The 11,084-nt window shown below is 43.7% G+C and overlaps 1 protein-coding gene across 1 annotated transcript in view; it reads right to left on the bottom strand.

The window, feature by feature from the left end:
* Positions 1-2,349: 2,349 nt before the first annotated feature.
* Positions 2,350-11,084, bottom strand: part of mrc2 (mannose receptor, C-type 2) — a 34,103-nt gene continuing 25,368 nt past the window's right edge. The window contains exons 18-29 of the mRNA XM_030056962.1: positions 10,540-10,708; positions 10,300-10,442; positions 9,253-9,367; positions 8,704-8,870; positions 8,488-8,596; positions 8,147-8,385; positions 7,879-8,041; positions 7,096-7,245; positions 6,705-6,818; positions 5,905-6,084; positions 5,135-5,158; positions 2,350-5,045 (exon numbers count right to left, since the gene is read on the bottom strand). Of these exons, the coding sequence (XP_029912822.1) occupies positions 4,825-5,045; positions 5,135-5,158; positions 5,905-6,084; positions 6,705-6,818; positions 7,096-7,245; positions 7,879-8,041; positions 8,147-8,385; positions 8,488-8,596; positions 8,704-8,870; positions 9,253-9,367; positions 10,300-10,442; positions 10,540-10,708 (1,794 nt within the window). The 3' untranslated portion in view covers positions 2,350-4,824. The remainder of the gene's footprint in view (positions 5,046-5,134; positions 5,159-5,904; positions 6,085-6,704; positions 6,819-7,095; positions 7,246-7,878; positions 8,042-8,146; positions 8,386-8,487; positions 8,597-8,703; positions 8,871-9,252; positions 9,368-10,299; positions 10,443-10,539; positions 10,709-11,084) is intronic.

Here is an 11,084-nt window from a genome sequence, read left to right as displayed (position 1 = left end):
AAGATGTTAAAGGAGTCACATGGAAAGCAAATGGTGAAAGCGCTGCAAAGAAACATCTCAAGTGGACGGACATTTCTGAAGATGTAAATGCCAGAGTTAATAAGGGATTGACATGGGCACGAAGGTATGCACACACACACACACACACACACACACACACACACACACACACACACACACACACACATGCACGCACACACCAGCTGCAAACTGTATGACAATGCACTTAAAATGTTCTACAGCCGTTGCCGGGGAAACAGTTCAATTAAATGGGTTTTCCTTTGCTTAAATAGCTTTGCCAGTGTGATACTTTGCAGAGGACCTGAAATATTCAAGAAACCCAACAAACCCTTTATAATAAATACAGAGGACAACAAAGTGCTACAACATTAAAGCGGCATGTGGACCAAGATAAATACAAACGACAGAGTGTATAGACTATCCCACCAGTGGATTGCTCATTAAAACTCTTCATCCAGCCATGGCAATGCAAATCAGGCGGAGGCAGATCTGCTGCACGGCTTAAGTCAGGACAGATAGGCCTAACGCAGGATTCAAAAGGCAATGAAATATAACGTTTAGAGAGTGAGCGAAACACGGCGAGGAGGGAAGAGTGGCACTCCGCGAAGACGCTTTGCATACACAAGAGACACATTGAGACACAGCTTGATTAAACTTACACACAACTTCGGGAGTCCATAACCCCTGGAAGCACCGGCTGCACTGAAGGGCCTGAGTCATGAAGCTGGATGGATTGTGACATTCATCCTAAGTGAGATGGATTGCAGGAGTTTAATTTGAATAACAAGCAATTTGCTGGCCGTGATGTGATTGGAACAGCCGTCGCAGAGATAGAGGTCTCTGGCATGATGAGGGTACAAGCTGCCCAGCACCTGCAGAGTGGTGGGGTCTGTCCGCTTCTCTCCACATTAAGTCCTCTTTACCTGTTGAAACGCAGCTGGTGGATAGAGGCGATGGAGTGCCGCTCTTGTTCGGTGTGTGTGTGCGGACTGACACACACTGACACCCCTTTGAGATCCCAGTCATCCGAATGATTGCATAATATATATGTGGTTTGGAGCAGTTAGACACAGCGCTGCCACATTACGCAGAGCCCTATGGAGCTCAAACTGGATCATAAAGCTCTTAACTGGTTATTAAATGAGAAGCATGTGTGTAGGCATGGGACTGATGTTTCTTACAATATGTAATTCATATTTCCCCATACAACTGTGGTCATTTCTGAAGGACAAGTTAATATAAGTGTACTCAAAAAGGATGCAACTCTATGACAGTTCCTCTAATCAGAAATATGTCAGCACTTGCAGTTTTCACATTACCGTCTGCAAAAAATGTCCATCTGAACAAGTCATTTGCTCTCATATTGTGCGTTAATATGTTAATATTAAGTGTAAATCTTGTTTTTCTCAAAGCAAGTGAAAAATCTGCCCGTGGGATGAGATAATCCTGCTTAATTCCATGAACTCTGTTGAATCGTGTCATTTTCTTGTGAGCTAATAGTGAGCTGATCGGCCTTGTTTCTCCATATGCTTGTTCCCAGAAAAATTCCTGTAAAAAGTGAAATTGACCTGGAAAGAAGCGGGATTATCTCATCCCATTGTCAGATTTATTTTTTTTATTTATTTATTTATTTTTATTTTGTTTGAAGAAAAACAACACTTAAACACTAAATATGCGATTAAATGGCCTGTTAAGATAGGGATTTGCATCATATTTGTGTACATATCCTTGCCAAATGTGATTAGTGACCTCAGTGTCCTTGCCCAAACCATTTTATAAACAGAGAATAATTCACCATAAACAGTTTAATGGTTCAAGACATGAGTGCAACCTCAAATGATATGAATGTGGGATTTGTACCAGTATGTGCCATGCAGCAGCAGAAACTGGAAATTGCTTTTATTCTGCAATTTCGGATCCCAGCATTAAAAAGGCAGACGCTGATTAGCTGTCTGCTTCTGTTGACACTCATAACAGAGAATATGCAAAGCCCGTAACAGCACAAAACAATGCAGGAGTCGCCACACGGCAGGGGCTATGAGGTGAGACGGGGGAAATGTCCAGATGCAGCAGATGAGGTGTGCCCTCTTGTGGAGGATGCTCAACATCACAATTCATATTTACACCGCCACTTTATCTGTTAATTTCTCAGTTCATTGACCTGTATAAGTCACAACAACGGAACTTATGGGCAAGTCACAAAGAAATGGGTACTTTAGTTAGTTTTCCCTCAGCTTGTGACAGTTATTAATCTCCTTACGAGAGTGTGTAGCCAGAAATGAGGGGGAGAAAAAAAAACTGTGAAAGCCGAGGCCTCAAGAACATAGACTTATTTATTTCATATAAAAACGACACAAACACTTTCAAAGGTTGAACAGGTGCTTCAGCTAATCTTCACAGGGGGACAAGAGCCAGCCCCACATCACAGACATGACCTCATGGGGACAAACACCAGGGCCGTCACACCGTCACACACCAGCTCACATTCAGCTTGCATCCACCGGGTGCAGAGGGAGGCAGGTGCAGTGAACCACCAGCAGAGGACGGGGTGAGCCCATAGGACGGGACACCGCTCCCCTAACACTCCTCCCTCCCTCGCTCTTCCTAAAAACCACCCCCCCACAAACTCTTCCTACCTCCCTGACCCCTCCTCAATCTCTTTTTTCCCTTTTTCTCCATCGAGTTTTTTTTCTTTTTTTTTCTCCAATTTTCTTCCTAACCCCTCATGGCCCTAAGCCCTCCTTCTCTCTGATTGGTTCCAGACGTGCCACTGAGCTCTTCTTGCCGACTCAACATTCCACAGCTGGAGACTGCACACACACACGGACACACACACACACTCACGAACACACACACACACACACACACACACACACACATGCTCCTACTCCTTCTCCTCCTCCCTCCCCCCCTCCTCTATCTCAGTCCAACTCGCAGAGCACAAAAAACTGTGTTTTTTTTTTCTTTCTTTCACAGGAGCTCAGTGAAACACCAAAAGCCTCAGACTGAAACGGCTCCAAAGCATTCCTCTGAGCAGGAATACAGAAATCCACTCACAGGCAGGAATGGAGGGACAAGGAATGTTTGAAGAGGAGGAGGAGGAAAATCAACTTTTTTCTCCGTCTGGAATCAGGTCACTACGCTGCCCGTGCTCCTCTCCCCCTCAAATAAAATGTGAAATCTGAAATGAAACAAGGACGTACGGGGGTTTTCGTGTAAAGATGGTGTGAAGTCACTTTTAAAGCATTCTTTGCATCTCATATATATATATATATATATATATATATATATATATATATATATGAGATGAGATGTCTCTCTGTGGGACAACGAGGTTCAACTGTTGGTGAATATCCCGTAGAAAAAAAGGACAATTTCCACATATCTTTACCAGCCAAACACAAAATGAAACCTGCATCATTTCAAAAGACAAAAGACAAAAGTACCTAGTAATAATGCATACAGACAAGTGAATACTTGTCCATAAAAATGATGATTCAGACTAATATTGAATTGCTGACCCTTTTCATGATGCATCAGGCAATCGGGCGAATGACTGTTCTTAAAAAAATGCTGATTCAGGTCCCGACAGTGGCACAGAGAGCCAAAACAAACAGACTTAGGAATAATAGAAAGCAATACTTGTACCTTATGGATAATGACTAAAAACAAGTGAGTAATTTTCGCCAGATAAAAGTTGAGTTAGCTCAAGGTAAATAGTAGAAAGTGCTGAAACATACACAGAGCCGTGGAAGCTGAATGTCTGATCATTTGGTGACAATCTCCAGTCCAGCTGTACCAAAAAGACAATGGCAATAGTCTATTTAAAGAACAGCTTTCAATCCCAAGTCCTACTTATGTATGCCACTACTTTGCCATTGTAGTCCTTGGAGGTTTTGAGGTCACCACTAAAAATGGTCCCTGTCGCCTTTGCACACATTCACATTTGGACTTCTTCCTCTTCTTCTGCCTCTCAGACAGCTGGTGCTGACGTGTCAGATCAGAAAGGAGGAGAGAGGCAGACTTGCAAAAAAAAAAAAAAAAAAAAAAAAAAAAACCTACACATGCATCATCATTAAAGACAGAGTTCTCTACAGCTGCATGGATACCGAAAAATGAATTATTATCAATAGGAGTGAATGAGCGAATGAGTGAACACACCTCAAGTTCATGTAAATACTGTCATGGCACAAAAGAAAAAAAAAAAAAAAAAGAAAGAAAAGAAAAAAAAAACAAGAGTAGAATTTGATCCTTAAGGAATTTGTGTGGATGTTCAGATGAAACAGACAATGACAAATGTTGTGATCGGTGCTTTTTGATATCTATACCAATACTATTAGACCTGTCGATCAAAAGGGAACAAGAGAGTAAACACCGCACACAAAAATTCACTTTGGCACGATGGCAGCCAGCTGGGCGCAATCCATTTCATAACACTGATTTCATAACACACTTGTCCAGCTGCAACCAGCAAAATTCCCATTAGATCCGTGAGGGAAAGGGTTTTGAGGAACGGCTGTCTAAATGGTGCGATCTCATTGGTCTTGATAGAGTGTGCTGGAACTGTCGAGCCTTGAGGGGATCGAGAGGGGAGGGGCTTCATTTTTAAAAATTAGATTGACATCTGCTGTGCTCTACACAGCCCTTCAGCATTTTAAAAATCTTTTTTTTTTTTTTCTTTTTATAAAAACGGGACAACAAAAAAAAAAAAAAAAATTATAAATGCCACACAATGTGTATCAGAATCTGAGTCAGCACACTGGAGGCGGCCTCTCCCGGGCCGGTCCGTCCGTGGCGGCTCCGCTACTCTGGCTGCTCGTTCAGCTCCATGTCGGACACCAGGATGTTCTTCTCGGCCTGCTCGGCGGGGTTGGAGTTGGTGCGGCTGTAGCGGGCCCCCTCGTAGGACCCCCGGGACCCGATTCCTCGCCGGCGGTACAGGTAGATCACCCCGACGATCAGCACCACCAGAACCAGGCCCGTCACCATGACAACGATCAGCGTGGGGAGGTGGTCTGCATCCACTGGGAGGTGACAGTAAAGAGTGTGTCAGGATCCGTACACCGACCTAAACGTCTTTCATTATAACATGGCAGCTGACAGTCATACTTACAAGTTACTACTGGGTTCTCAGTACCTATGAACAGAGAAAGAGACAGGTATTTAGAAATGGACCCCCTATATTACTCGCAAACAGCTCTAAACACACTATAAGTAGTCTAATGTCCACATCAGTATGCATGGATGCACAGTGACTCATTGTCAGGGCTGCGGTAATTGAGTTAAATGTCCAGACGTCTTTTCTGACGTCTTGTCTGGGACTCGTGTTTGTTCTGACTCAGATTTGTCTTGGTCTCCGCCTTCTGCCGCATATTGACTCAACTGTTTTCTACCGCTATTTTTCTTCTCCACCTGCCCGGCCCGTTCTGTTTATTTTTTTCCTCGGCAGCACGAGCAAGGCGAAGGCGCACTATGCAGTATCGCCAGGGGTATCTAAACTTCCCTTTGGTGATGTATTTCTGAGTGAAAAGGGGATATAGACTGGTGGGACATAACGTTGGGGGGGATTTTATTTGAACGTTGAAAAGTAGGCGTGCAGCTTAGCTCTGCGCCACTAAAAGTAGGGGAGTGATTGACAGTCTGGATTATTGGTTAAAACTGATTGGTTCAGGTATGACCAGGGATATGATCTAAAAGGGTTGAAAAGGCAGTTTTAATTTCAGCTCGACTTTAAGTGAGAACTCAAGCACATAATTTGATGGTCGAGTCTACACGGGTCTCATCGTTGACCTGACACACTGATAAATTGCCCGTTTTTTTTGTCTAAAGGGTTCTCACAAGACATCTATGCTGACCGCAGCCCTGCTCCCTGTGTGTGCTTACTGCGCGGCCGCTTGCAGATGACTCCGTGTGTTCGGTTTCTGCAGGAGCCCGGCTTCCACAGGCCAGTGTTGCTCTGGATCCAGAAGCAGGTGTTGGCTGACAGCATGCTGAGGACGGTGTCCTGCGCCTCCCAGTTGGTGTACGACATCTCCGTGTCCTCGCTCCACATTAGACTGCTGCCTGCGGCACACGGACACAGGCACTCAGGCTGAAAAAGTCACGGTTTTCGGAGTTTCATCTGATGCAGGTCCTGTTCTGAAATTTCTCAGATCTCTCATGGATTACAGAAGTTTCACAAGTGGTTGATGCAATCCTAAAACTGAACTTAGCACTTAGTCATGACTTACCAAGGTCACTTCGGGATATTTCAGCCAAATAATCTCATTGCACAGGCAGATAATTTTGCTGGTACCCGAAAAGAAGAATGTTTTTTTTTTTTTTTCTTCTTTTTTTGCAGGATAATGCAACTTGTTTCAACATGTTCTTAAGTAAGTTTTCTGTTTCAACATTTAATTGACTGTTTTATGTTTCATTATTTCATCAAAGAGGATGTATGTCCATGAATAGGGTAAAAAAAAAATATTTAAATCAGCAAAATTATCTGCCAGTGGAGTAGGACAATTTGACAAAAAAAAAAAACAAAAAAACAAAAACATGAAATGGATAAGCCTGGATAAAGAATAAATCCTGATAAAAAGGAAAGTTTTAATTGCTGCTGCTAATTTTCCACCACAGAGAGTGATAAAAAAAGGACTTGTGGGTGTTTTTTTTTTTTTTTTTTTAATCCAAAGTCACTGTACCTTTCAAGGTGATGCCAAGCCAAGCACCATGTGCCTGCTCTGCATAGCTCTGGATGTGCTCCCATACAAATCCATTCTCTGTCTCATCCAAGACAGAGAGAAGCTCAGCTCCCACTAGAGAAGGGAAAAACAGAAACCGAGAAAAAAGCATAAAGAGAGTGAGAGATCGAGACAGAGAGTGAAAGAGGAAAGGAAATTGATCATACTGTATAGGGAGTTTCAATAGCGGTGCAATGCATTTCAAAACAAGCTCAATGAAACAAATCTAGATTTAGAGGTACTGAAGTATTTTGTCGATTGCGTCTCTAAGGGCGCAGGTCAGAGCGTGATGCATTGTGCGAAAGCTGGAGAGAGGCTGACAGGTCGATGCGCGACAGTTTTTGTTACTTACCTTTCTTGCAGGACGCGTGTGCATCCTGCTGCAGCTTAAGACTTTGCAGGTTGAAGGTGTAGCAGTGGTTTCTGAAAGGCACCCATGCCCACTGTCCCAGCGTGTGGGGGCACTGCCCGGGATAGCTCCACTGGTGAACCACAGGCTCGGCTGGAGAGCACGACAAGCACAAGATTTAAGACGTTTTGGTCCACTTTGTTTAAGTTAAAGTATGATTTCTGTTTTAGCATCTACATGCCAAAAGACCTTCTATTATGTACATAGCAGTTCCATTAGTTCAACATGTGCATATTGATATTTTTATGTTGTAGCACATATTTGCTTCATAACACTAGATTTATACGTACGCTAATTATCGCAAATGCACTTAAACAGACTTTAAAAATATCTCCATACTGTAAAGTTTAACAATAAATCTATTAATGTTTGTAATCCATCTCTCTCCCATTCTTAAATAGTCAACATGTTTAAATCGTCAACAGCGTATGTTTACATGACCCCGCAACTGTTTATATTCTGTTGTTTGTATTCTAAGTTATTGCTTTATTTGCTCAGTTATTTTATTATTTGAACAATTGTTGTTGTTTATTTTCATATTCTGGCTGTGTACTTATACTCTATTTCCTTTTTCCCTACTGAGACTCATTGCCTTCATTGCAGCAAAGACTTAATTTTCCCATGGGAACAGGGTTAATAAAGTTTCATCTGATCTGATCTTATCTTTTGTTATCTTGTATACACACAGACAGACACACACATACACACACACAAACACACACGTACTACTAATTTGACAGATAGCAGCATCCAGTTTAGCATCACAGGGAGTCATAGTCCACTGTCCAGTGGTGGTCATGTGGCCACATCCCGCCATCTGATTGGGCTCCCCGTCTTTCCAGTCAGAATACGCCACGTCCTCCTCACCCAACCAGGTGAAGCTCCGTCCCTGAAGACAGAACACAAGAACAAAATTATGGAGATTAGGCTTAAACCCACTGCAGATTATCTTTCAACCTATTTTTTTAATATGAAATACAGAGAAGCAGCTCACTCCATAGTTGTAGAGAGCGATCCAGGCCGGCCGCCGGAGGCTGCTGATCAGCAGGGTGAGGTAGGCCTGCTGGTAGGGATCCTTCACCGTGGCCAGAGTCCCGTTCAGAGACTCACACATGTGCAGAGCACCTGTCCAGTCCAGACGCTTCTCCACCACCCGGTATGTCGCTGTACCCAAATCCACAGGCTTTGAGAGGGAGGAGGGAATGAGTGCAGGGGCTGGAGGGAGACGTGGGTCTGAAAAAAAGAGAAAAACCAGACAAACTGAGTGAGTCCTCATATCAGGTGTATGCTCTTACAGCTTGGACGCGGTGTCAGTGATACGCCTGAATATTACACCTTGTTTCCTCTGACAGAGAAAGCCATGCTTCTCCATCTCACAGGCTCGGGACGCCCACATGCCCGTGTTCTTCTGCGGGTTCCCATGAATCAGCACCACACAGTTTCCCTGGGAAGAAGCAGTGATGTCATCAGAACAGGACGGGACACAAACACAGGTAAAGGTAAAATCTTGAATATTGACCAGTGAGAGAGACGGGGAGGAGCTGTGAGTACCGGGTTCTTGTTGTGGAGCGGCCCACTGTTGTCCAGTGGTTCTCCAGGAGCCCAGTTGGTGTAGCTGAGCAGGCCGGGCTGCGCCCACTGGAAATGACCTTTAGAGTCTGAGGTCAGACCCACCCAGAGGTCAACACTGACATTGTACAGCAGGGTTGTGACAAAGGCTGTGGGGAGCAACAGCACAGATGTTAGTACGATATGGTTGTGTGTGTGCAGTGAGAGGCACAGTACCAGTGATATGGTGGTAAATACAAAGATGAGTGTATTAACTCAAGTGGATGATCATCATGGGGCAAACAACCTCCATTAAAGGCTAAAAATCGAGTGTTTGTTAATGCATTCTCAAATAACTCACATCCATTTGATACAACTCACTGTGATGCATACCAGAAATTTACCTCATAAATGTTGTATCTTGTTTTTTTTTTTTTTTAAATGGACAAACTCTACTCTGCAAGTTCTAAAGTGGGTTAAATTTACATTTGAGTTTACCCTCTGCAGCCTCCACAGCTCTGACTTTTGCAGGCTGTATTCTACTGTAATTACCTTGCTCCAAATAGTTGGGCACCACAGCCAGGACGCCTCCCTTTGCCTCGCATATCAGCTTGGCTGCCGACCACGTGGCCCGGTTTGACTCCTCCTCTCCAAAAACTTTGAAACACTGCACAGACAGCAGAGAAGAACATCATTTAAAACTTTAACAGATAAACCAACAGGAGAATGCTCGGTTTAGGAGAAATTAGCAGAGGAGGAGGTGCATGACTTGCTCAGACTGTGTTGGGGAGGGGCTCCATGAAATCATATTTGCATAGCGTGTCAAGAACTTAAATCACTTTTTTTTGCCATTTTTGATATTGTTAACCGCTGAAACGACAAAAAAGTTGAAAGATGGATGGATTTCTGTAAAAAACAATTTGGCTTTACTTTTTAACGTTTTGCCAATTAGTCATAAACAATGTTAATTTCTATCGATTAGTAAACATTGTAGAGAAATTGTTGCAAGCTATTTCTGAAACTACCTGTCTTATCGAGTAATCCCGCTGGCAGCAGTAAAGACTCTCATTTCAGGAAAGCAGGCGTCACTGAATACAAAACCAAAGCTGCCAGTCCGTCCACCCTCCCGTGACTATTTATGCATTTATTCATTCATTTATTTCATTTTATGTGTGACCTGCAGGTGCAGTGTTTTAAGTAAACAAGCGGGTGCTTTTTGAAATCAACTCATGACTGTCATTCTTGGTGGCAGGCCACTTAATTTTCTGACATTTTGTTAGAATTTTGTATTACATTTGTCAAAGTAGCTTAAACTATTGTTTTTTTGTTTGCCTTTGGTTAATCAAACTATATTGTCCCGAGGGTAGCTTTGCCTTGACCGCTTGCAAAAGCCATGCTTTTCACAGTAGCTTCCCCAACACTGGCTCTATATATTCATTTTCCTGTTATCTATCATGATCTAGATATCCTGCACCAAACAAAACTCAGCATGCTTAACTGCATCTCAAGTGCTGTTGAGGTGATAAACACGTCCAGCATTAATCTGGAGCCACTGCAGTGGAGGAGCTGCAGACGGAGGAGAAGCTGTGTGATGCCCACCTTATGCTGGTAAGAGGACCAGCCGTCAGGGCAGCCTGATGGGGGGACAGGGGATGATGGAGTCGGGGGAATGGTGCCTGTGACGTTCACTCTCTTACAGATGTACGGCAGGTCCGAGTGGCACTTCTGATCCGACCACTCAGCTGTTTGGGAACGAAACACAAGACGTGTGAATGTGTGTTTAATATTTCCATCTGTGGTCTGAGTTTTGAGCCACGGAGACGGACGGCCTGGTCCCACCTTTGCTGGCAGACATGTAGATACATCTGCGGTCCCGGCTCAGCGGGTGCGGCCTCCCCAGAGCCCAGGATATGTAGTTGAGCACAGAGTGATCCGACCACCGGAAACGCCCGTTGCTTTCGTAGGTGTGAAGCCCCAGCCACCAGTTGTCACCCTCCACCTTGTTCATCTACAGGTGAGAGAGAGAGAGACTATGAGCAGGTGCAGGGATACATGTAACCGTTTGGAGAAAGTTTCAAACAAGCTATCTTATAATATTCGCAGGACTCAACAAACAAGGACAGTAATGATGCACTTCTACGTGTGTGTGTGTGTGGGTGTGGGACGGTGTGTATGCATATGGAGAGGTAGACAATGCAGGCAGTGAGGTGTTTTATAGTTTATGGAAGATTATTAAACCACACTGTTAACAGTTTATCGTGGCTTAGTGGTTTTAGAATGGCTAAGAGATGGTGTTACGCATGACAAAACCTTTTTATAATTACATCTAATATAATAACATCCACCACCGTAATAATAAGAACAGAGGTGCTCTTTTTAGAAAT

This window comes from Myripristis murdjan, chromosome 8, assembly GCF_902150065.1.
Source record: "Myripristis murdjan chromosome 8, fMyrMur1.1, whole genome shotgun sequence".
NCBI lineage: Eukaryota > Metazoa > Chordata > Actinopteri > Holocentriformes > Holocentridae > Myripristis > Myripristis murdjan.
This window is presented reverse-complemented; position numbering and strand designations above follow the sequence as displayed.